The sequence below is a fragment of the Protomyctophum bolini genome (assembly GCF_963924005.1).
Source record: "Protomyctophum bolini genome assembly, chromosome: 20".
NCBI classification, from domain to species: domain Eukaryota; kingdom Metazoa; phylum Chordata; class Actinopteri; order Myctophiformes; family Myctophidae; genus Protomyctophum; species Protomyctophum bolini.
In genome coordinates, this window is record NC_137881.1 from 3,696,791 (window position 1) to 3,721,512 (window position 24,722).

Genomic DNA, 24,722 nt, shown 5'->3' on the forward strand with positions numbered 1-24,722 from the left:
ATGCAGCATGAGAGAGGCTATCATGTCGTCAAGGCAGTCATAATCAACGTTTATGTAGTGATTTCTGATTTGATCATTGATGAACGAATCATAAACATATGGATGAAGGCTTGCCGCTTGCATGTGTGCTGGTATGTGTTGGCGACGCACGCCGCGCGGTCCCGTCCTCCCGAGCCCCGAAAATGATCTCGCTTTTATCTGAACTGTCAAAACTGTCAAAACCTGTCTAAGCACTTATTTAAATGGTGAATGATTAAGTCCCTTACGCCTATAGCCTGCTAGTAGGCCTACTTACTACAAATAGGCAGCTGTATGCTTGTCATTGTCACTTGGAAATAAAGGCGTGCAGTCCATTTATGCCTTTTTTTAATAAAATAAGCTAACACAATCATAAGCCGCATCACCGCATGCGCTCCAAAAAGTTGCTTGCATAACAAGGCCAGTAAATCACTGTTTGATTAAGCACAAACTAATACATTGTAAACATGTTATATTGTTTTTAATTTGCGCGATTTTAATTACTTAATTGTAAAGTTGGAAATCTCTCCCTTTTTTTTTACATACACATACCGTTTTATATTAACATTTTAGGAGAGAAAACATATGTTTAGATGCCTGTGACAGCGTGTCAGCAGTTCAGACAATGCTGCTCCGCAGCTCGAAGACAGAAAAAAATGCGTACGCCAGTTGAGGAGCAACCGTGGATTTTCAACGTTGTCACGTTCAATTTCAAGCTTTGGCGGAAATGGTAAATGTCAAAAATGTCGGCAATTTCGGCGTGCACCCATATTTTGGCGTACGCACGGTTGATAAATGAGGGCCTTACAGTTTTATACCCATCTGTAATTCCAAGGGCCGATTCATACTCCTATTTTAGAGCCGAATAAAAGTCGGTTCGGCGCTGTAGAGCCTACAATGTGACGTCATTTGAGGTTTGGGGGGGGGGGGGGGGGGGCGGGTACCGTCCTAAAGTTTGTCTCTTCGGTGCTACTGAAAATTTCTGACGAGCCGAAATCATTTCGGCACTACTGCGCCGAAACAGCAGTAAAATGAGTACGAGTATGAATCGGCCCTAAGTGTGTACAACATACAAATAGAACCAAATGGACCATTACACTGATAACCCTTCCACAATAGTATAGCTTTTTTTACATTTTCGATCCAAGCCTTGCATGGTTTCCTCCACCATCGGTGTGTGAATGTATAATGCACAATGTATGTACAGGAGCAGTATGGGTTAGCGCCCCAGCCTGTGTCTTCCGTGAGGAAGAAGCCCAACAAACCCACGGTGAGGCCTTTAGGAGGGCCATGCAAGCCTCAAGCGGAGCCTGCGGCACCACCAAGGGCAAGGTGGAGCCTGCGGAACCGTTGCGGCTTGAGAATCCACCATTCCCGAATAAAGTGCCTGGTGCTGGGAGTCTGGTGCAACGCACAGGGCCTGACCTGGTGAGAGCAGGAGTGGACCTGGTGAGACGTAGGAGGGGCCCGGACAGGTGTCAACCCACAGAGCCTAGTCCTTCCATGTGCCAGAATGGTACCTTCCAGTCCTGTGGAGTAGTTCAGGAGGAACGGATTGTGTGGCCCTGGTTTTTCCCTAATGGGACTAATCGAGGGTAGCTACTGGGACGTAAGTCGGGACTTGATCACTCCCGGCTGGGTCACCTGAGTGAGGGGTATGATGTTGGAAGACCCGAAACACTGATGACCTTGGGATACATCACTGAGGATACGTCCCAGGTGCATCCATTTATGTATGTATTTTGTTATAGTTATACAGTATATGTTAAGTGCTTTGGGTAAAAGCGCTATATAAATGCACCATTACATTTACCATTTGTCCGAACACGAGTTCCACCTCTTTCATTTTTAGAGGTCTGAGAGAAAAACAAATTAACCAGTGAAAGCTACGTTTAGCTTTAATGATACACGACAGTTAATGTTGCCGTGTTCCCACAGCATCAAATATGACATCTGACAAACAGCCTTTCACAAAAGTCATATTTATCAAATATTTACAGAGTGAAATCATACATTTTACATTAATCTCTGCTTATCGAGTCCATTGCCGAACACATACAGCACACCACAGATTAAAACTCAGTCAAGATTACAATTAACAGCTTCAAATCTCATCGAGCCCATTTGACCGGTTGTTTGCTGTAGTTTTTCCCCTCTCTGACAGCTAGTTGGATAGCTGGGCTACTTCAGGTAAAAGCAGCATGGAAACAAAAGACTAATTTTCTTTCATTATTATGACAAAAGGAAACATTCAGCGGGTGCATGTGTTTGGTCCGACATAATAACAGTCCGACAGGCTTTAGTCCGACACCCTACGCAAAACCCAACCCTAAACCTAACCTTACATGAAGTTAGTTTTAAACTGCCACACGTGTCGGGAACCATGGGTAAGTCCGAGAGGGGCTAGGTGTTGCCATGATATAGGTGTGGCACAGTCATCATCATCATTGCCATGTAGTGGCTGTTATACTCGCATATCACAACACATTATTCATTTATAGACTCTCACAATGGTGGTCCGTGGCTCAAATGGGTCCGAGAGGCTAAATGGCCTCAAATGGTGGTCCGTGGCTCAGATACTGAATGGACCTCGACTAGATGCAAAAACAATTTTGTTTGAAAGAAATAAAGAAACATTCTCAGTTGTCGATGGGGACAACATTTTAAAAGGTAGTCGCATGAACAGTCATGAAAGGTGAATTATTTCGGTAGAAAAAAAAGTACTCAAATGTTTTATCAATGCAACAACAACTACAATACAAATGTATTGTTAATATGGATTTGAATGTATGTACCTTCCTTCTGATGTAAATCGCTGAGCGATTGAACACTGTGGGCTTGATTTAATGGCAGCTGGTGTCACAGCCTTCAGATGGACAGGCAGGAATAGCCGCAATTTGCAACTCTAGATTTTATTTTACAATTGGTTGAATCTAGAGTTGCAATAACCTCCATCGACTTCCTATGCATGGTTTTGGTTTTGCATTGGTTTGTGATCTCCTGGTGTTAAATTACGTTAAACTCACCAACATTGCAGCTGTAGTCCAAGCTTGAATTATCCTCTTTCAATCTGGTGTCGCTTGTTTATCATAAAAGTCCCCCGTAAAGATGTTATGAGCTACTTTCTGTCCAAAATATTCCAAGAGTGACAATATCGAGCCGCCATTTTGATTTTTGCAACGTGCCATAAAACAAGATGTGAGGGGGAGTGCTTGTTTAATAGCGTCCCTCCCTCCCTAGGGCGTCGGCCTCTTCTTTGGGTGTCTTACCTGCGCAGGTAAGATTCTATTAAACAAGCGCTCCCCCTCACATCTTGTTTTATGGCACGTTGCAAAAATCAAAATGGCGGCTCGATATTGTCACTCTTGGAATATTTTGGACAGAAAGTAGCTCATAACATCTTTACGGGGACTTTTATGATAAACAAGCGACACCAGATTGAAAGAGGATAATTCAAGCTTGGACTACAGCTGCAATGTTGGTGAGTTTAACGTAATTTAAGACCAGGAGATCACAAACCAATGCAAAACCAAAACCATGCATAGGAAGTCGATGGAGGTTATTGCAACTCTAGATTCAACCAATTGTAAAAAAAATCTAGAGTTGCAAATTGCGGCTAAGGCAGGATCTCACCCTGCAGATCTCAAAGGCGTCGTTTCTCATTGCTGGAAAGGTCTGCCTCGAATGTCTCTCAAACTCCCTCTCGGCCATGGACATTGACACCTTCGCCTTTGTAACGGGCCTGGTCCGACAAAACATATAGACCTCCAAACCATTTCAGTGAATGAGTGACGGACAGAGTATGCTATGATGGATTGATTGTGAAGAGAAGATGGTATACCTACAAGTTACACCTGGCAAACCTTGTTAAACTAATTAGATACACATCAAATTGCATCTTACAATATATAAACGGCAACAATATCACAAGCACCAACAGAAATTACACATTAATGCACTTCAAATCAAACTTTACTTGGCTAGAGTAGACTCATTTAACATGACAGTATGGTCATTTTTCAAAAATAAAAAAACGATGGGCTATAACCCATGTTTTTTGAAATTTTGAATTTTCTTCAAATCCTCAAAAATGATGAAAAACGGCGTGCTATAGTATGCCGTACGGTAGGGGCTATAGCCCATGTTAAAAAATGATGAAAAATGAGGATAACATTTTTTTCAAAAATTCAAAAAACGATGGGCTATAACCCATGTTTTTTGAAATTTTGAATTTTCTTCAAATCCTCAAAAATGATGAAAAACGGCGTGCTATAGTATGCCGTACGGTAGGGGCTATAGCCCATGTTAAAAAATGATGAAAAATGAGGATAACATTTTTTTCAAAAATTCAAAAAACGATGGGCTATAACCCATGTTTTTTGAAATTTTGAATTTTGTTCAAATCCTCAAAAATGATGAAAAACGGCGTGCTATAGTATGCCGTACGGTAGGGGCTATAGCCCATGTTCAAAAATGATGAAAAATGAGGATAACATTTTTTTCAAAAATTCAAAAAACGATGGGCTATAACCCATGTTTTTTGAAATTTTGAATTTTCTTCAAATCCACAAAAATGATGAAAAACGGCGTGCTAGTATGCCGTACGGTAGGGGCTATAGCCCATGTTCAAAAATGATGAAAAATGAGGATAACATTTTTTTCAAAAATAAAAAAAACGATGGGCTATAACCCATGTTTTTTGAAATTTTGAAATTTCTTCAAAAATGATGAAAAACGGCGTGCTATAGTATGCCGTACGGTAGGGGCTATAGCCCATGTTAAAAAATGATGAAAAATGAGGATAACATTTTTTTCAAAAATAAAAAAAACGATGGGCTATAACCCATGTTTTTTGAAATTTTGAAATTTCTTCAAAAATGATGAAAAACGGCGTGCTATAGTATGCCGTACGGTACGGGCTATAGCCCATGTTCAAAAATGATGAAAAATGAGGATACATTTTTTTTCAAAAATTCAAAAAACGATGAAATTTTGAATTTTCTTCAAATCCTCAAAAATGATGAAAAACGGCGTCCTATAGTATGCCGTACGGTAGGGGCTATAGCCCATGTTCAAAAATGATGAAAAATGAGGATAACATTTTTTTCAAAAATTCAAAAAACGATGGGCTATAACCCATGTGTTTTGAAATTTTGAATTTTCTTCAAATCCTAAAAAATCATGAAAAACGGCGTCCTATAGTATGCCGTACGGTAGGGGCTATAGCCCATGTTCAAAAATGATGAAAAATGAGGATAACATTTTTTTCAAAAATTCAAAAAACGATGGGCTATAACCCATGTTTTTTGAAATTTTGAATTTTCTTCAAATCCTCAAAAATGATGAAAAACGGCGTGCTATAGTATGCCGTACGGTAGGGGCTATAGCCCATGTTCAAAAATGATGAAAAATGAGGATAACATTTTTTTCAAAAATTCAAAAAACGATGGGCTATAACCCATGTTTTTTGAAATTTTGAATTTTCTTCAAATCCTCAAAAATGATGAAAAACGGCGTGCTATAGTATGCCGTACGGTAGGGGCTATAGCCCATGGTCCAAAATGATGAGAAACGAGGATAACTTTTTTTTTCAAAATTTCAAAAAACATGGGCTATAACCCATCGTTTTTGTCATTTCGTCATTTTATTCAAATCCTCAAAAATGATGAAAAATGGCACGCTATAGTATGCCGTACGATATGGGCTATAGCCCACGGTCCAAAATGATGAGAAACGAGGCTAATTTTTTTTCCCAAAATTTCAAAAAACATGGGCTATAACCCATCGTTTTTTTCATTTTTTTCAAATCCTCAAAAATGATGAAAAACGGCACGCTATAGTATGCCGTACGATATGGGCTATAGCCCATGGTCCAAAATGATGAGAAACGAGGATAACTGTTTTTTTCAAAATTTCAAAAAACATGGGCTATAACCCATTTTTTCCAACTTTTTCCATTCCCAACTATGCAGCTTCCACCTGAGGAACCGAGACGTGAAAAATATAACTGAGCGTCACTTGGGATGGTCACAAACTCTCCAACCATACCCACCCCATGTATCTTGGAGTTACACTGGACAGGACACTCTTCAAAAAACACATGGAGAACACAAAAGCCACGGTCAACACCCACAATAACATCCTGTGAAAACTAGTGAACTCCAAGTGGGGCACAGACGCACAAACAATCCGTGCAACTGCCATGGCCCTGTCTTTCTCTACAGCAGAGTATGCCTGCTCAAGCTGGAGCCGATCACGTCACACCAAATTGGTTGACACAGCCCTAAATGACACCTGTCGCATCATCACAGGATGCGTCAAGACAACACCTGTCCCGTGTCTTTATGCGCTAGCCGGCACCTCCCCCCGCACATCAGACGACTGTGTATCGCTCAAGATGAATGGAGAACACAGGAGATAGACAGTGAAGTTAGGGATGAATGAAGGAAAGTCTGGAATGAAATGATAGAGAACACCTCACACACAGTTTCCTTTCGTGGCTGTTTACATCCGAGGGTTGCCGACTCGCTGGTCCTCTCGAACGGAACAGTTTAACGTCATGCCCAGGACAAAACGATATAGAGAACACTGTAAGCAAAACATCTCCAAATTGTGCAATGTGAGTGTGATACATTTGTTAGACATACTATCAGTCCGACAAGCATTAGCCCGACATGCATATACAGTACAGAGTACAGTATGGAGGCGTGGGACGGACGGACGGGAGATGCAGGTTTTCATAGTAAATGCGACCTATGGTAGCAACAATATCTCAAACTTATATAGCGCCCTTTCTGAAGCAACAAAAATAAAAACAACTTTATTATCCCATACCACCAAAACCTCAAATGTCCTTTTGACCATAGTCCAATACCCTCACATAATAGTCCACATTTCACAAGTTTTAGGAATGGAAACTTGATACATTCATGGTTAAATAAAATGTTTTTATTAAACAGTTAATCAATAAAAATGAATTTAAATGTTATAAAATAATCTCAAATTACAGAATTATACAAATTATGACTCCTATTTAAACTTGTTTGGACGTAGAAAAATAGAAAGGCACTGTGCAGTAAATTCTGCCGAGCAGTATACAAAACAAAAGAACAAAAACATTACCAATGAGATTTAGAGCATCTTTTAAGAAAATAAACAAATGTACAGTATTGGGGCTTGGGTTAAGCAAGAACATAACCTACTAAACATAGTAATAATAATAAAGTAAGCCCCTTCTCTATCGCGTGACGACAATCTTGATATCTCCACTATACCCTGCCAAAATCAGAGTACTGGAAAGGCAAATTGTAACCGATAAAACCTTAAGATTTCACTCAATGTGGAGGAACATTGGAACAGCTTATGACTGGAAGGAGTGTAAAAGATACAAATTCTAAACCTTGTGAATACAATATAAAGCCATATAAACTGTATGATTATTGTGTGTTCATGTGATGGGGGGGGGGGGGGGGGGGGGTGTGCAAGCAAGTAAGTACGCCTATGTGCCAAATACCTGTTTACCAGCAAACAAAGCAAACTAAATTTGCCCCCACCACCTGCAAGAACCCCTGGGATCCATTTTTAAAGATGGAGTGCCATGATTTTTGTACTTCTTCTGTTTTGTATGCGTCTATGGAGTTGGCATTACTCTAATGGTTTTTCAAAAGGCCCAATCGAATTGACAGCGATATAGTGACATATTTACAATATCATCCTGTCCCCCTTAACCACTCCCCCTTTATCACACAGCTGTGGGTACAGCTTCAGTTCAGGTGGATCACCACCCATCACCACCCACCAGGCAAACCAGGCAGCTTCAGTCCACCCAACGTGGCCACCCCGTCATAAGCAATCCAATCGACGGGTTGCAATGACATGTGTACACGTCCTAGTGCATCTTCAATGATATAAAAGGAGAGAATATTCTGAATTTTGTCATAAAAATATATATATATCAAGGCCACCGTACGCTTCGCTTTTCGTTCATGCGCGATCTGATGGATATACTAAGCTCTGGATCTAATGGATCTGATGGATCTGATGGATATACTAAGCTCTTCCAACTGCCTCAAAATATGAACGTGATGGGTTATTTAGCGATATTATGAAAACGAGAGCAGGGGGGGGGTTTTGGTGTTAGCATCATGTCATGCTTTAGCTATTGAAAAATAGCAGATCTACAAGATCATAGCGCTACGAGCTTGTAGGTCTGCTATTTTTGAAAAATCGACATTTTTGGAATGTGATCTCAGGTAAGAATGGGTTAATCAGACCAGAGTGTGTCCAGTGGAAACCTCGTTTGAATCTGATCTCAGGTCAGAATGGGTTAATCAGACCAGTGTGTGTCCAGTGGAAACCTCGTTTGAATCTGATCTCAGGTCAGAATGGGTTAACAGAGTTAAAAAAAAAGCAGCCATGTCTTCCCGGCACCCCAGAGCTTTTACTTTGAAGGAATCTCGGCGCTGATTGCGTTAATGAACTGGTGGGCGTGTCCACATAAAAACATAATTTCAACACTTTCTACACTTTTTTTAAAAAACATCTCTTTCTCCTAATGTAATCATAGTACCTGTACCTGATCATGTTTTGGGGGTGGGGGACACGGCACTCCATCTTTAAGTAGCAGTCCTCTCATAAACATGTACAATACAGTATGTACAGTAGAATTGACTTCCCCCCCCCCAAAACAATATTATTAACCGGTTTTAAAAACCTCTACACCAATAAATTACAGCGAAAAACATTCAATAGGCGGAATTAGGGCAGATCTTGTAACACTGAAGTGAGACCAATTCTACAAAGAGACATAAGCATTCCATAGTTTAAGAGAGAGAACAGATTGGTTAGAAATAGGTTATTCTTTGTTAAGGCCTATTCATAGTCCGGATTTTCGGTGGTGAGCTGACCACCGGAGCTGAAATAACGTTGAGCGGTGGTGAGTAAAAAAAAGAGAGAAGGGCTGGAGCGGTGGCGGTGGTTTGCTCTTCACCGCGGCTCAGTGACGTCATGTTGTAGTTCGGTGGTCACCTCACCACCGAAAATCCAGACTTATGTATGAGCCTTTAATCTCTTAACTTGGAAAGGGGACCTTTTGAGATACATTCTTCACTAATCCAGCCCACAAATCATTGCCTTGCCTTGTGAGTTCTGGGAAATCCAAACAGTGATTGATACCAGCCACCTTGGTGCTGCTTTCTACCCTTCTCTTCTCATGTCTCTCTTTCTCCACCGTGCAAATTCAAACTTGGAGTTATTTATATAAGTAGCTCATACCATAATTCAAACAGAAAAATCCTTTTTCACTGTGTTTCGGGACCAATCTCTTTGGCATCCATAAGACTTGTGCCTACATGTGTGACTTGTTGACACCTGTGCAAAGCAAACGCACAAATCCATTTGAGAGATTCACTTATTGCTGCGGTCACAGTGAATCATAGCTCTATAGCTTCCATCATCTCCTTCAACGCTTGTTGCTAAAATCACAGGAAGCCGTGTTCATCGAGTCCTTTTGGAGTGACAGGGTTCCATTTTGCATTCCATGTAGAATAACCTGGGAAAGTAAAAGGACAGAAAAAAGAAAAAGTGAATCAATTATCATCTGTAATAATAATATAATCATTCTGACAACTGCGAAAAAGGGTGGTGCTCTGGAACATACATTAAGGTATGTTCATTTGTAGATCCAACGTGTTGATCTACAAATTATTTTATAAAAAATATATATTAAAAAGGATCTGTTTAGTGGTACAGCTTTGGTACAATGTGATGCAAAAACGTGATGGGCAAAAACGATGGGTTATAGCCCATGTTTTTTGAAATTTTGGAAAAAAAAGTTAGCCTCGTTTCTCATCATTTTGGACCATGGGCTATAGCCCAATATCGTACGGCATACTATAGCGCGCCGTTTTTCATCATTTTTTATGATTTGAAAAAAATGAAAAAATGAAAAAAACGATGGGTTATAGCCCATGTTTTTTGAAATTTTGAAAAAAAAAGTTAGCCTCGTTTCTCATCATTTTGGACCATGGGCTATAGCCCATATCGTACGGCATACTATGGCGCGCCGTTTTTCATCATTTATGAGGATTTGAAAAAAATGAAAAAAACTATGGGTTATAGCCCATGTTTTTTGAAATTTTGAAAAAAAAAGTTAGCCTCGTTTCTCATCATTTTGGACCATGGGCTATAGCCCATATCGTACGGCATACTATAGCGCGCCGTTTTTCATCATTTTTTATGATTTGAAAAAAATGAAAAAATGAAAAAAACGATGGGTTATAGCCCATGTTTTTTGAAATTTTGAAAAAAAAAGTTAGCCTCGTTTCTCATCATTTTGGACCGTGGGCTATAGCCCATATCGTACGGCATACTATAGCGCGCCGTTTTTCATCATTTTTTATGATTTGAAAAAAATGAAAAAATGACAAAAACGATGGGTTATAGCCCATGTTTTTTGAAATTTTGAAAAAAAAAGTTATCCTCGTTTCTCATCATTTTGGACCATGGGCTATAGCCCATATCGTACGGCATACTATAGCGCGCCGTTTTTCATCATTTATGAGGATTTGAAAAAAATGAAAAAATGACAAAAACGATGGGTTATAGCCCATGTTTTTTGAAATTTTGAAAAAAAAAGTTAGCCTCGTTTCTCATCATTTTGGACCATGGGCTATAGCCCATATCGTACGGCATACTATAGCGCGCCGTTTTTCATCATTTTTTAGGATTTGAAAGTGTGGTCCAAAAGTGTGGATATAGCACATGATATTTCCATACCCGACTCCGATCTGCTCTTCTTGGGGGGCTCCGGTGGCTGGACCTCGACGGGCGCCGAGGAGAGGCCCTTCTTCTCTTCGGCGTCACTTTCCCCCGAGAAGGCCCGACGTGGCGGCTCTGCTTTCTTCGAGTCCGTCGTCGTCGTCGTCATCATGTACAGGGCGGGCCTCGCCTTGTGGTACTTGGCCCGATACGTGTCCGTCATACAGTTATCCACGGAGAAGTACGTGGTGGGCAGAACCACGTCCGCCGTGGGCAGAACCACGTCCGCCGCCGTCGTGGGAGACGACGGGGAGTCGTCAGTGTGCTCGTCTGTGTCGGCGTCGTGGGCGTCGTTCCCCGCCTGAGACAGCAGCCTCGGGCCGGGAGGAGGAAACCTCTCCTCGCTCTCGCTGGCGGACAGGTCGTTCCGGTCCTGGTCCGAGTTGGAGCCCGACTTGGAGCTCGTGGCGTCCGTCTCGATCCAGCGCCGGTGGAGGTGGGAGGAGTGTGAGAGGAGGAGGGAGCTGGTCCGGGACGGGACCGGCAACGCCGACGGCGGCGGCGGCTGTGGGCGGAGGAAGTCGTCCGTGTCCGTGTCGTCCTCGTCGTGGTATCCGACGAGGCCAAAGGTCTTGGGAGGTAAAGGAGGAGGCGGAGCTACGTTACGGTGGTTATTGTGCGATATGAACGGCGGCGGCGGCGGCTCCTCCCCCCCCCCCCGGTGGATCACAGTGAGTTCTTCTTCTTCTTCCTGCTCGGAGAAGAAGGGGCCGGCGGAGAGGTCGTCGGAGCTGTTCCACTCGGAGCTGCTGGTCTTGGCCAAGAACAACGGCGGGACGGGGGAGCCGCTGTCCACGTTGTCCTCCCGCTCGCTATCGATACCATCGATCTTCTCCAGGACTCCGGGAGTGTATCGGAATGCTCTCCCTCTGGTTTTTGCAAAAAAAGCACAGATTTTACAGATTACATGAATTAATGTATCTGTGTGTGTGTGAGGTGAGGCATGCAATCATAATTACATTAAAACCCATTTTGACCTGGGAACAGATTCTATAAAATGTCTTCTAAATCCTGACAGTTTCTACATGTGTCAGTCGTTCTTCGATATTTCAAAAATAGCAGACCTACAAGCTCGTAGCGCGCCACTCGGTGGCGCGCTATGAGCTTGTAGATCTGCTATTTTTCAATAGCTAAAGCATAACATAATGCTTACACCAAAAGGGGTTCTCGCCCCAAAATGGGTTTTAATAGAAAGAGTGGTACAGTTTTTAGTTTCTTTTTACCTTTGTAAACATGGACTGGATTTGAGGTTAACGTCTTGTAGATCTGGGGATGTCCTTCCATATTCACCTTGAAGACACAACACGACAGCTCATGTCATCACACCAGTTTATACATTTTACAGCTCATTACTGCCAGACCAACATTAACTAAACCGCCCCAAAAAAGCCTGTGTCAAAGTTCCTGTATTTACAGGTATACTAATTACTGTCAGACAAACCAAAACAATGTATCTAGAGTCCCAGAGATGCCGTGTTTTTTTCTCTGTCTCTAGCACAGACATGTTACCTAACAGAGGTCATGGTAAGGACCACAGACATGTTACCTAACAGGGGTCATGGTAAGGACCACAGACATGTTACCTAACAGAGGTCATGGTAAGAGCCACAGACATGTTACCTAACAGAGGTCATGGTAAGGACCACAGATATGTTACCTAACAGGGGTCATGGTAAGGACCCTTGTCTGGCGCTGGGAGAGGAAGTATAAAAGCCGATAGGCCCTAAGGCCCCCCCTGTGTAGTGTGTACCACAGCCCTGACTGTCTGATCCCCCCCCCCCCCCCCCCGTCACATTGTAGGCTCTACAGAGCCGAACCGACTTTTATTCGGCTCTAAAATAAGAGTATGAATCGGCCCTTAGTCAGTAGAAGTTACACTGAGATAAATACATGAAGGTGAAAAGGTGGCCAAACAAAAGCAAATCCCCCAAAAAAGATCTGTAAAGGCTTGAGACAGAGCCTGGTGGCATCGGTGTGATTTGTAAAGGCTTGAGACAGAGCCTGGTGGCATCGGTGTGATCTGTAAAGCAGGGGTTCCCAAACTTTTTTGGACCAGGTACCCCTTTTGGGGTAGATATTTTTCCAGGTACGCCCTCATCCTCGCAACACGGATAACAAATAAATGTATACGTCTAAATGTAGACATTTAAATGTAGACGTCTAAATGTAGACGTCTAAATTTATACAGACGTCTAAATGTAGACGTCTAAATGTAGACGTCTAAATGTAGACGTCAATGTAGACGTCTAAATGTGTATGTCTTCTCTTATGGGGGTCCCTGGCATATCTTTTCAAATGGGGGTCCACGGGCTAAGTAGTGTCAATTTGGGGGTCCTTGACATGAAAAAGTTTGGGAACCACTGCTTTAAACACTAGCACTTTATGAACATGAACAAAATAGATGGGTCCCCCCTGGAACTCCCTCAGGTATAGCCCATGTTTTTTGAAATTTTGAAAAAAAAAGTTATCCTCGTTTCTCATCATTTTGGACCATGGGCTATAGCCCATATCGTACGGCATACTATAGCGCGCCGTTTTTCATCATTTTTGATGATTTGACAAAAATAAAAAAAACGATGGGTTATAGCCCATGTTTTTTGAAATTTTGAAAAAAAAAGTTATCCTCGTTTCTCATAATTTTGGACCATGGGCTATAGCCCATATCGTACGGCATACTATAGCGCGCCGTTTTTCATCATTTTTGATGATTTGACAAAAATGAAAAAATGAAAAATACGATGGGTTATAGCCCATGTTTTTTTTTTTTTTGAAAAAAAAAGTTCTCCTCGTTTCTCATCATTTTGGACCATGGGCTATAGCCCATATCGTACGGCATACTATAGCGCGCCGTTTTTCATCATTTTTGAGGATTTGACAAAAATGAAAAAATGAAAAAAACGATGGGTTATAGCCCATGTTTTTTGAAATTTTGAAAAAAAAAGTTAGCCTCGTTTCTCATCATTTTGGACCATGGGCTATAGCCCATATCGTACGGCATACTATAGCGCGCCGTTTTTCATCATTTTTGATGATTTGAAAAAAATGACAAAATGAAAAAAACGATGGGTTATAAGTGTAAAGGCTTGAGACAGAGCCTGGTGGCATCAGGGTGTGATCTGCAAAGTCCTGAGACAGACAACAGCTGACTAATGGGACGAGGAAGAGAGTGAGTGGCTCTAAGGACCATCTGTGATGTGTCAGCACTATACCCTCCCCGTTTTGCACTCTCCGGGAGTATTAGTGACTAAATCCTTTCTGCTGGCATGCAATTACAGTATGCCAGGGTCAGAGTCCACAGAATCCACCCCCCCCCCCCCTCAGCAATGCTGCTTGCTGTGTGTTTAAGCTTCTATACTAAGTCCATGTGGCGATTCACTATTTGATGCAGTTGAATTTCAAAGTCAGCAAACGATTTTAACAATATGACTCTTAAAAAAAAAAAAAGACAAAGTGAGATGGCGTTTGCAAGGAATGTACAATTGCTCCCTCCTCAGCAAATCCCCCCCCCCCCCCCCCCCCCCCGCCATTCCCCCCCCCCCAGTCACGACAGAGCTTGGAGGGGGTAAAGAACTGTTGTATAACAAATGCTAGTTGGGTTAGAATTTAACCCATTCTGACTCTGACCTGAGATCAGATTAAAAAAAATGTCTTCTACATCCTGACTGTAGTCATTCTGACCTGAGATCAGATTCTACACCAAAATGGGTTAAGCGGCCTGTTGCAGTCGAGACAATGTCGTTGGGCGTTCGTTGGGCAACATAAACCCATTCTTATGATTCGGTGCCAGGTGAGGCTAATTGCTGTTCATTCATACGCTCAGTGGAACTTTGGGGAGGTACAGTACACAGTGTGCCAATAACCAGTGTGTCCTGCCGTTTGAACTAAGTGAACATCGTGAATCCAAATCCATGTGTCCATATTATGCTGTGTCCTATTTTACTCTGTACCTGTAATTGTTGTACTAATCTTTCATTATTTCCCTCATTCTGGTCACTTCGTGTAGGCTGTGTTTTTATTTAAATTTTCCTTTTTTTGCAGTGTATATTATTATTATGTAATATTGCGTTTGGTTACAGTTAATGTATCAGTGTTTTTCACCCCTGTGTCAATCATCTAATGTGATCCTGGGCTCTACACACCCTGTTTAGTCTGTGTTTAGTCTAGTTTTAGTTGACTAAAATTAAATATCATAAGATCTTTGTCGACTAAATCTACAGTTGATTTAGTCTGACTGATTTTACACTTGATTTTACACTTGCTGAAAATAGAAGATCTATACAGAGCTTGTAGATCTGCTATTTTCAGCATGCGACCAAGTGTAAAATGACTTATACTGGATCTCTTGTCCACTATATAGTCCCTTCCTAACATTTTAGTCTAGTTTTTATTTGTCGACGAAATTGTCAATATATTTAGTCTATAGTTTTAGTCATCGTAGCTTAGTTTTAATTTAGTTTCCATTTTGTTTTCGTCAGTGGAAAAAAGGTAGTCGACGAACGATTTTTCGTCTTAGTTTTAGTCGACGAAAACAACACTGCATGATACAACCCATATATGGAATGATTAAAAAGGCCCTCCATGCAGCAGCGGAGCACGCACAACTATATATTTAGCTTTTTAACCCATTCTGAACGGGAACCCATTTTGGTCTTAGCATCATGTCATGCTTTAGCTATTGAAAAATAGCAGACCTACAAGCTCTATAGCGTGCCACTCGGTGGCGCGCTACGAGCTTGTAGATCTGCTATTTTGGAAAAAAATCGAAGAACGACTGACATTTTTAGAATCTGATCTCAGGTCAGAATGGGTTATAATCAGACCAGTGTGTGTCCAGTGGAAAACCTCGTATGAATCTGATCTCAGGTCAGAATGGGTTAAAAAAAGTGATGGATGTGGAGATAGCGTTTCTGGGAGCATGAATCACGTCACAGTGCAGCCTCTGATCTCCGTCCAGCAGACGTGATGCTCTTCAGAGGCCAAGAAGAGACACCTGTTAGCTGGACTGATTTGATCCGTTGGGTCAGTTAACCCATTCTGACCTGAGATCAGATTCATACGAGGTTTCCACTGGACACACACACTGGTCTGATTAACCCATTCTGACCTGAGATCAGATTTAAAAAAATGTCAGTCGTTCTTTGATTTTTCAAAAATTAGCAGACCTACAAGCTCGTAGCGCGCCACTCGGTGGCGCGCTATGAGCTTGTAGATCTGCTATTTTTCAATAGCTAAAGCATAACATGATGCTGACACCAAAACGGGTTCCCGGTCAGAATGGGTTAATCATGTCACTTGATGACGGAGGGGAAAGCATTCGGACCCCTTTTGATGAGCACATACTTTAGCTATTGAAAAATAGCAGATCTACAAGCTCATAACTTGTTGTAGGTCTGCTATTTTTGAAAAAAATGTGAAAATGTGGCACAAATCTTTGAATATATATTCTTTCGGAGCGAACATTATAACACAATAACAGAAGAAGTAGTCAAAAGCTATTTAGTGGCTTCAAAATTCATTCAAAATGAAGTTCTTGTTACCATACTGTATGTTGTGTGAAGGAGGTAGCTTGAATGTTGATGAGTGAATAAATTGTAAAAACAAAAAAAGATAATTTGAAGTCACTAGAGTCCGACACAGATTATCCAAACGGATATCATGTGCATGCATATCATTAATACACCCAACTCATACTGTAATTACTGTGAGTGTTATACGAAACTAAGCCATTAACCCCATTGGCATGATATGTTACCGTATATCAAAAATGATCACATTTTGATTGAATCACCCCCTCTCCTATAAACCTAATCACCGCTCTTGGTGAGGCTTGTACGGGTTTAGTTTATGGCCCAAGCCCGGAGAAGATTAAGCCAAAAAAAAAAAAAGGTACAATATAAATTTGGACTCATTCCAAGGCATTAACACTTAGGTTAGCACATCAGTCACCAGCTTGTTAACCCATTCTGACCTGAGATCAGATTAAAAAAATGTCTTCCACATCTTGACAAGTTTTCATTCTGACCTGAGATCAGATTCTAAAAATGTCTTCTACATCCTGACAGTTTTCTGAAAAAACCCTATGTTTCTATGTCAGGGGTGCTCAAACTATCTCATGTCAAGGACCCCCAGAATTATATGCATTTCATCTGAAAATATTTAATTCCAGGAACCCCCCCCCCCCCCCCAGAAGCAAATATTTGAGTTAAAATCAGACCAGTCTGAAGCGAGTGGTGCAACAGCACCCCCTATTGGTAACATCGGGACATAGATTAGGACATAGGTTTGTCCTAACGTTTGCTCTGAAAGAATATATATTCAATAAGATCTCAGTCACATTTTCATGATTTTTTGAAAAATAGCAGACCTACAAGCTCGTAGCGCGGCACTCGGTGCCGCGCTATGAGCTTGTAGATCTGCTATTTTTTTTCTTCCAATAGCCAAAGTGTAACATAATGCGTGTAAAACACCAACAGTCGTTCCTGTCCAGAATGGGTTAAAGTGGCATCAATGGGTCCCTCTCTAAGCCTGTCCACATCACAGTCCATCTCTCCACACAATGGCCTCGTGGACAGACATGCACACTGACCACAGATGCCCCACGTACGGCCGTACGCGCATTCCGCTATGGATATCATTAACCCATTCTGACCTGAGATCAGATTCTATAAATGTTCTTCTACATCCTGACAGTTTTCTGAAAAAATCTATGTTTCTATGTCAGTCGTTCTCTTCGATTTTTCAAAAAATAGCAGACCTACAAGCTCGTAGCGCGCCACTCGGTGGCGCGCTACGAGCTTGTAGATCTGCTATTTTTCAATAGCTAAAGCATAATGTGACGCTAACACCAAAAGGGGTTCCCGGCCAACATGGGTTAACATAGCTTTATCCCCATCATGATGAAGTCTGATAATTCCCTCATAACAGCTTTTATCTTTTTTTGTTGTTGATGAAACCCTCTATTCTGACATAAGTAGATTTAAAGTCAGGCCGTAAAACATAAAAGCATATGTAAAAAAAAAAAAAAAAAAAAGCTTTGCTACCGAGCTACGGAAGATGACGGATTTTTTTCCCCCGTTGAGGCATCAGAGCTGAGGCACTTTTTCTCAAGCCGTCAATGTGGACATATTCATTGCCCACTTGAATATCTTCAGCATATTTCATAACGGTTAAAAAATATATATATATCTAAAAACCTCAAAAATTGGAGTTGGGTAGTTTCTTACCGGACAAACGCTGATTTATAAGCTCACAATGTGTCGCATTGCAATTCGTTGTGAATGAAGTTTTATGTTTTTTAGTATTTTTTTTCCCCAAATAGGGGATGCCAGGGGGTTATTAAAACTCATTCTGTGGCGGGAACCCCTTTTGGTGTTTTAAGCATTATGTTCTACTTTATAGCTGTTGAAAAATAGCAGATCTACAAGCTTGTAGCGCGGCACTCGGTGCTGCGCTACGAGCTTGTAGATCTGCTATTTTTGATAGCAGAAAATGTGGCACACAACTTTGAATATATATTCTTTCAGAACGAACGTTTTTAACTCAAATCTTTGCTTCTGGGTTTTTTTTTAAACTCAAATCTTTGAACGTGTGTGCCGAAGAAAGGAGAGAGAGAATGTGGAGGGGGGGGTGGGGGGGTGTCTGCTATTCATGACATCTACACCCCCATGACACCCCCCCCCCCCCACACACACACACACACACACACACACACACAATGCTAGCCATTATATTTATATGAGCTTCTCAACCTGACTTGTGGTCAAAGAGTTTGTTTCTGAAATAGTCTCTCGTCAGTCACACGCCAGAGGAAACATGGCGGCTGGGTGGCGCTTTGAACCCACTTTTAGTCATCGCCACAATGGTGTCAAATAAGATAATTGACACAATCATCACGCAAGTTCCACAAGAACTTAAATGCATCTATATATATATATATATCTCGCTTACTTTGCCCGTTATAACAATAAGTCGTCTCTAATTGTTTTGATGAATTGAATAAAGTGGACCCTGTTGTAAACAAGTGTAATGCTTAATTGGGTCGTCCACTCACAGTTAACAGTCTTTGTATCGAGTTTGTGCTTGAAATGTACTGTAATTCTGCAAACTGTTAATAAATATTTCAATCAATCAATCAGTCTATGCTAACAATAGGTACTTGGTACTGATGCTGAACCTGCAGGTGAAACAAAGTCACACGTACAGTAGGTACAGTATAGTGGTTCAGACATACATTTACATACAACCTCCATTCCTTCCACCGGGCTCTGACCTCAGCATTACTGATAGAACCATGAATCAAACAAATGACCCAGTAATATCTTAATGCGTCTCTAGTCTGTACATTACATGGACAGGGACAGGAGAACGGTTTATGAATGTATAACTGATGGCCTCTTTGCCGCGCGGAGAAATACTTTCAAAATTAGTCACTCCTAATTGATATAGATGGGGAAAAACTCTCTGCAGTAATTAATATATTGCAAGATTTGTTTTAAATGATGAAATGTTCAACCTATATGGTGTCCAATACTGGCTTAAAAACGGAATATATTTGAAGACGGAAATTATGACAGCGATAACTGTGGGGGGACGCGGGGGAGTGATTGGGAAAGGGAGAAAAATGTCTTAACTGTTTTTGACTTGACAAACTTGCTACTTACAAAATCATTCAAACAAATCTTAATATAAAACTTGTTAAATTAGACTGAGGTATTTTAAGTAGTCTCTTACCATAGGAAAACGAGGAGTGCAAAATGTCTGCTTCTGAGTCATCACTTCTCTGAGCGTACGGATCCCTAAAATACAAATTCAACAAATTAGATTGCATTAAAAAGGGATAGTTCACCCAAAAAGATTACCAATAGTTTGATGGCCAGCAGTGGTTCCCTATGTGAACCACTGCTTTAATATCATCAAATTATTGGCTTAGAATGCGACAAAATAATAATAATAATAATAAAAAGAATCCATGAATGAACTATCCCTTTAACAAGGACTTTCATCATTTGTAATTCAACACAATCAATCTGTAATCAATCCTTAACATCCATATTTCCACGCTACAAACATTTGAATGAATTTAATATGGCTCCGTGTTGTGTTTAAAAAAAAGGAATTAAGCCCTCAATTCTTGAGGGTTTTTTGCTACTTTTTGTTTTTACAACTGTAAATGGCTAACAATGATGTAATGTGATAGAACTCCCTCATCATCTCACTGTCAAAACTAGTGGCTTTCTATGAACCAAATGGACCCTTCTAGATCTCTAACTCTTGAGAACGTAGAATGAAACCAAATGGACCCTTCTAGATCTCTAACTCTTGAGAACGTAGAATGAAACCAAATGGACCCTTATAGATCTCTAACTCTTGAGAGCGTAGAATGAAACCAAATGGACCTGTACAAGAGTTACATTATTGTTAAACATCTGCATTACTTAATGTACAAGAAGTCTACACACAATTAGAGAATGTAGAATAATTGTTATTTTGATCATCCAACGTTTGCCAACAGCATTACAGCTTACAGAATATTCAAAGTTCTGGGTCTAAATGTCATCAGATGGTGGTTCCGTGGTAACCTGACTTTGCCAGCTGGGGGCGGTATTGGGTAACCATGTTCCCCAACACCACATCCATCTGGAATATCGCAGGGAGTTGAGCTAACGTCGAACCGCTCCGTACCGAACCAATCAGCGTGAGCTAAGGGCGGGATATGTGCGAAACCGGATGTGAAGCTATACAGACACGTCAATATGATTGGTTGTGTTTGCACGCCCACACGGTGATAAGACAGACGGTCCCATCCAATCATCTACCAAGTATCTTGAAAAAAAGGAACAGCCCCGTCATCGAATTTGCTTCCGCGATCCCAGATCCCAATAAGCTGTGAAACAAACATGTGTAGCAAGCTTCTTGGATCTGGCAGCGTCAGGTTAGTTCTGTGGCTCAAATGCTGACAAATGATTGGGCCTCAATGTGAAAAGGGTCTTGCATCTACTGTATGTCCAAAATGATTACTTTCTGTTACTAAATTATCACACCACCTTTATAAGCGAACAGATTTCTTTCTACCGTTTAATAATGGCAGCTCAGTTGAGCATACGGGATGTTAAAAATGTCTCTCAAACGAACAACGGGGATTAAATGAAGTGACCTCATCAGCAGTGATGAGATAATGGACATAGAGTCCTAGTAGTAGTAGTTCATTCAGGGAACAATCAATACCTGGAAAAAACACAATCAACCGATCTATCGTGTACCTTGTTGTCCGCTGCAGCTCAGGGACAGGCCTGAGGAGGTCTTTGGAGGACCGGTTCTCCAGCCTGAGGTCTTTGGAGGACCGGTTCTCCAGCCTGAGGTCTTTGGAGGACCGGTTCTCCAGCCTGAGGAGGTCTTTGGAGGACCGGTTCTCCACCACGGGAGACGGAGAGTCCAGGTTGGCGGAGGAGGAGCCGTTGCTGAGCCTGTCGCTGCTCTCGTACCCGGACTCCGTCCTCTGGATCTTCCAGTTGTCCGCCGTCGTGCGGCCCATAAGCGCGGCCACGCCCCCCTGCGTTGAGCGCTCCTTGTCGCTGTGGGTCCCGCCGCCGCGCAGGCTGTCCGAGTCCAGCGAGCTGCGGCTGCCGCCCGTCTCGTCGTGCCCCCGCTGCTCGTCCTCGTAGATGGTCATGAGGCTCTTGGGCGGCTGGCGCTCCGTCTCTCCTCCTCGCCCCAACGGCGCCCACGCCGTCGGGTCCCTGTCCCGGTCTCGGTCCCGGTCTCGGTCCCGGTCTCGGTCTCGGTCTCGGTCCCGGTCTCGGACGGGGGACTCGCTGCTGGTCCGTCTCCTGGGACTGTGCTGCCGCTGTCGCTCTGGACTCGCTGCGCTGCTGCCGCCGCCGGCGCTGTTGTTGTTGCTGCCGGCGCCGCTCATCACGCTGTCCACGTTCAGCGACTCCCGCATGGGCTTCCACGGGCGGCTGGGCCTGGCGCTGCCACCGCCACCGCTGTTGCTGCTGCCGCGGCTGGCGGGACGCTCCCGCGAGTCCTGGCTGCTGCTGTCGGTGTCGTAGCCGTTGGAGTGCTGGTGGTCCAGCCGGGCCCGGCTGTGGTGGCCCCCGCCGTGGCCCCCGGCGCTGGGCCCGGTGGCGCTGGGGAGCCCGTGGACCCCCCTGGAGGAGGAGGAGTGGGAGGAGCGGTGGGCGGTGGGGTCGTCGTGGTGGGAGGAGGAGGAGCGCCCGCCCATGTGAGGCGTGCGCTCGGTGCGGGTGGGACCTTTGCCCTGGCTGGCGTACAGCCGGGTGTCCTGCAGGTAGTGGTGGAAGCCATTCTCTGGAGGGGAGACGGAGCGCGAGTAGGGCCGGTCCTGGACTGGGTCTGAGAGGATAAAGGACACATACGTTAAATTGGTCCTGGACTGGGTCTAAGAGGACAAAGGACACATACGTTAAATAGGGCCGGTCCTGGACTGGGTCTGAGAGGCAAGGACACATAGGTTAAGTAGGGCCGGTCCTGGACTGGGTCTGAGAGGCAAGGACACATATACGTTAAGTAGGGCCGGTCCTGGACTGGGTCTGAGAGGCAAGGACACATATACGTTAAGTAGGGCCGGTCCTGGACTGGGTCTGAGAGGACAAAGGACACATACGTTTCATTAAAGCTTTAACCAGCAGCACACTAGGGATTTCACTTCTAGTGATTTTTACTAGTTGATTAGTTGCCTAGTTTACTAGTAGACTAGTTGTTTAACTACCTATTATGTAAAAATAATTAAAAAAGGAAAAAGTTTTTAATATTTGTACATTTGAAAACTGTTGGTGACTAGAATCTAGAATTCTATCTGATCTTGAGGCCTACAAAAAAAATCAACTAGTCAACTAGAACCAGCTAGGTTGACTAGTGGATTTACAAGTCGACTAGTTGCTTAAAATCCTTACAGCACACCCTCTCCGGTTTCATGCAACCGTTGTTCTGCATGGAAGCACTAAATCAACTAAATGCAGAATTACGCTTCATTAATCATTGTGCAAAAGGACTGCAGTCACTGCAGTGAAACCGCCGCAACGCAGTGAAAAATGTAGAATTTTTAATTATCTTTTGATCAAAGCATGAAGGGATAATTATGGAGAACTTTTAGGGGTCAAAATGACCAAAACCAGGTAATGAGAAATGTCACTTTCTCTGCAAAGCAGTGCTGATTCAAAGCAGCGCTGATTCAAAGCAGCGCTGATTCAAAGCGGCGCTGATTCAAAGCGGCGCTGATTCAAAGCAGCGCTGATTCAAAGCAGCGCTGATTCAAAGCAGCGCTGATTCAAAGCAGCGCTGATTCAAAGCAGCGCTGATTCAAAGCAGTGCTGATTCAAAGGCTGGCTGTGGCAGCATCACTCTCCTGCTGTGCATCGCGTAAGAAAAGCACTTTCAAAGCAACCCAAAGACACAAAGCTTTAGTTGGCTCCAGAACGCCAGCCGGCGGTGGGGTGGTGGCGACAACAGGGTCTCTTGACATTTAAGGTGTAAATAATGGCCGGTGGGAGGCTGCTGCGTGTAAATGTTTGAATACCAACTGGCACACAGGACACACAGAAGAGAGGAGTCTTCTGTGTGTCCTGTGTGCCAGTTGGTATTCAAACATTTACACGTCAAAGGACCGCCTAAATTAACCCGTATTTAGGACAAGGACCCCCTAAATTAACCCGTATTTAGGACAAGGACCGCCTAAATTAACCCGTATTTAGGACAAGGACCCCCTAAATTAACCCGTATTTAGGACAAGGACCCCCTAAATTAACCCGTATTTAGGACAAGGACCCCCTAAATTAACCCGTATTTAGGCCGTGGACAAACATTTGAAAAGACTTGACATAACCTTAACCACTACATTCATAACCTTAACGACTACATTTATATAGCGTCTGAAATCATCATTTGTATTATTACTGTTAATAGCGTCATTTTTACTAGTTGACTAGTTGCCTAGTTTACTAGTCGACTACCATTTACTAGTTGTTTAACTACCTAGTATGTAAAAAAAGAAATGTTTTTATTTTATTTATTGGAAATAAATATTTGTACATTTTGAAACTGTGTACATTGGTGACTATAACTATAATCTACCTGATCTTGAGGCCTACAAGATCGGGGAAAGAATTTAAAAATAAACTTTTATATTTTTCTTATCAACTAGTCAACTAGTACCAACAAGGTTGACTAGTGGATTTACTAGTCGAGTCGACTAGTCGCTTAATGCCCTAGCGTAGACATTATTCATCCTGCAATTCAGCTTCACCCAGCAGATGGCTGCTCAGGTGGTCGTGTGGAGTGCTCAGGGGGGGGGGGGGGGGGGGGCGGTTATGGTTTAAGTGTCTTGCCACAGCAGGCATTATCCACGACGCCCTGTATGTCTGACAGAACTCAGACATACAGTACAGTACAGTACAGTACAGTACAGTACAGTACAGTACAGTACAGTACAGTACAGTACAGTACAGTACAGTACAGTACAGTACAGGGCATGCATAATTCATGGACGGAAGTTAAGTGCATGAATTAGAAGACGCCACAGTCAGAGTAGGGGTGCCGTGTGTGTGTGTGTGTGTGTGTGTGTGTGTGTGTGTGTGTGTGTGTGTGTGTGTGTGTGTGATCTACAGCGTAATGCTCTCAGGTGTACAACAACGACGTGAATTATGGGCTAAAAGCCCGAGGAAGTAACCTCTGGAGAAGTGGGCGTGGCGCCCGCCACGCGGAGAAGGATTCTGCTGCTGACAGCAGCATGGGACTTTAACCCATTCTGACCCGAGATCAGATTCTAAAAAATGTCTTCTACATCCCGACAGTTTTCCATTCGGACCTGAGATCAGATTAAAAAAAATGTCTTCTACATCCTGACAGTTTTCCATTCTGACCCGAGA

The 24,722-nt window shown here is 42.7% G+C and overlaps 2 protein-coding genes across 2 annotated transcripts in view; both read right to left on the bottom strand.

Annotated features, from left to right (window-relative positions):
* myoz2a (myozenin 2a) overlaps positions 1-24,722 on the bottom strand; it is a 189,265-nt gene that overhangs the window by 67,862 nt on the left and 96,681 nt on the right. The gene's annotated exons all lie outside the window — the stretch shown is intronic.
* usp53a (ubiquitin specific peptidase 53a) overlaps positions 6,949-24,722 on the bottom strand; it is a 58,269-nt gene continuing 40,495 nt past the window's right edge. The window contains exons 12-16 of the mRNA XM_080792462.1: positions 21,096-22,191; positions 19,567-19,631; positions 12,060-12,126; positions 10,795-11,705; positions 6,949-9,568 (exon numbers count right to left, since the gene is read on the bottom strand). Coding sequence (XP_080648588.1) covers positions 9,498-9,568; positions 10,795-11,705; positions 12,060-12,126; positions 19,567-19,631; positions 21,096-22,191 — 2,210 coding nt within the window. The 3' untranslated portion in view covers positions 6,949-9,497. The remainder of the gene's footprint in view (positions 9,569-10,794; positions 11,706-12,059; positions 12,127-19,566; positions 19,632-21,095; positions 22,192-24,722) is intronic.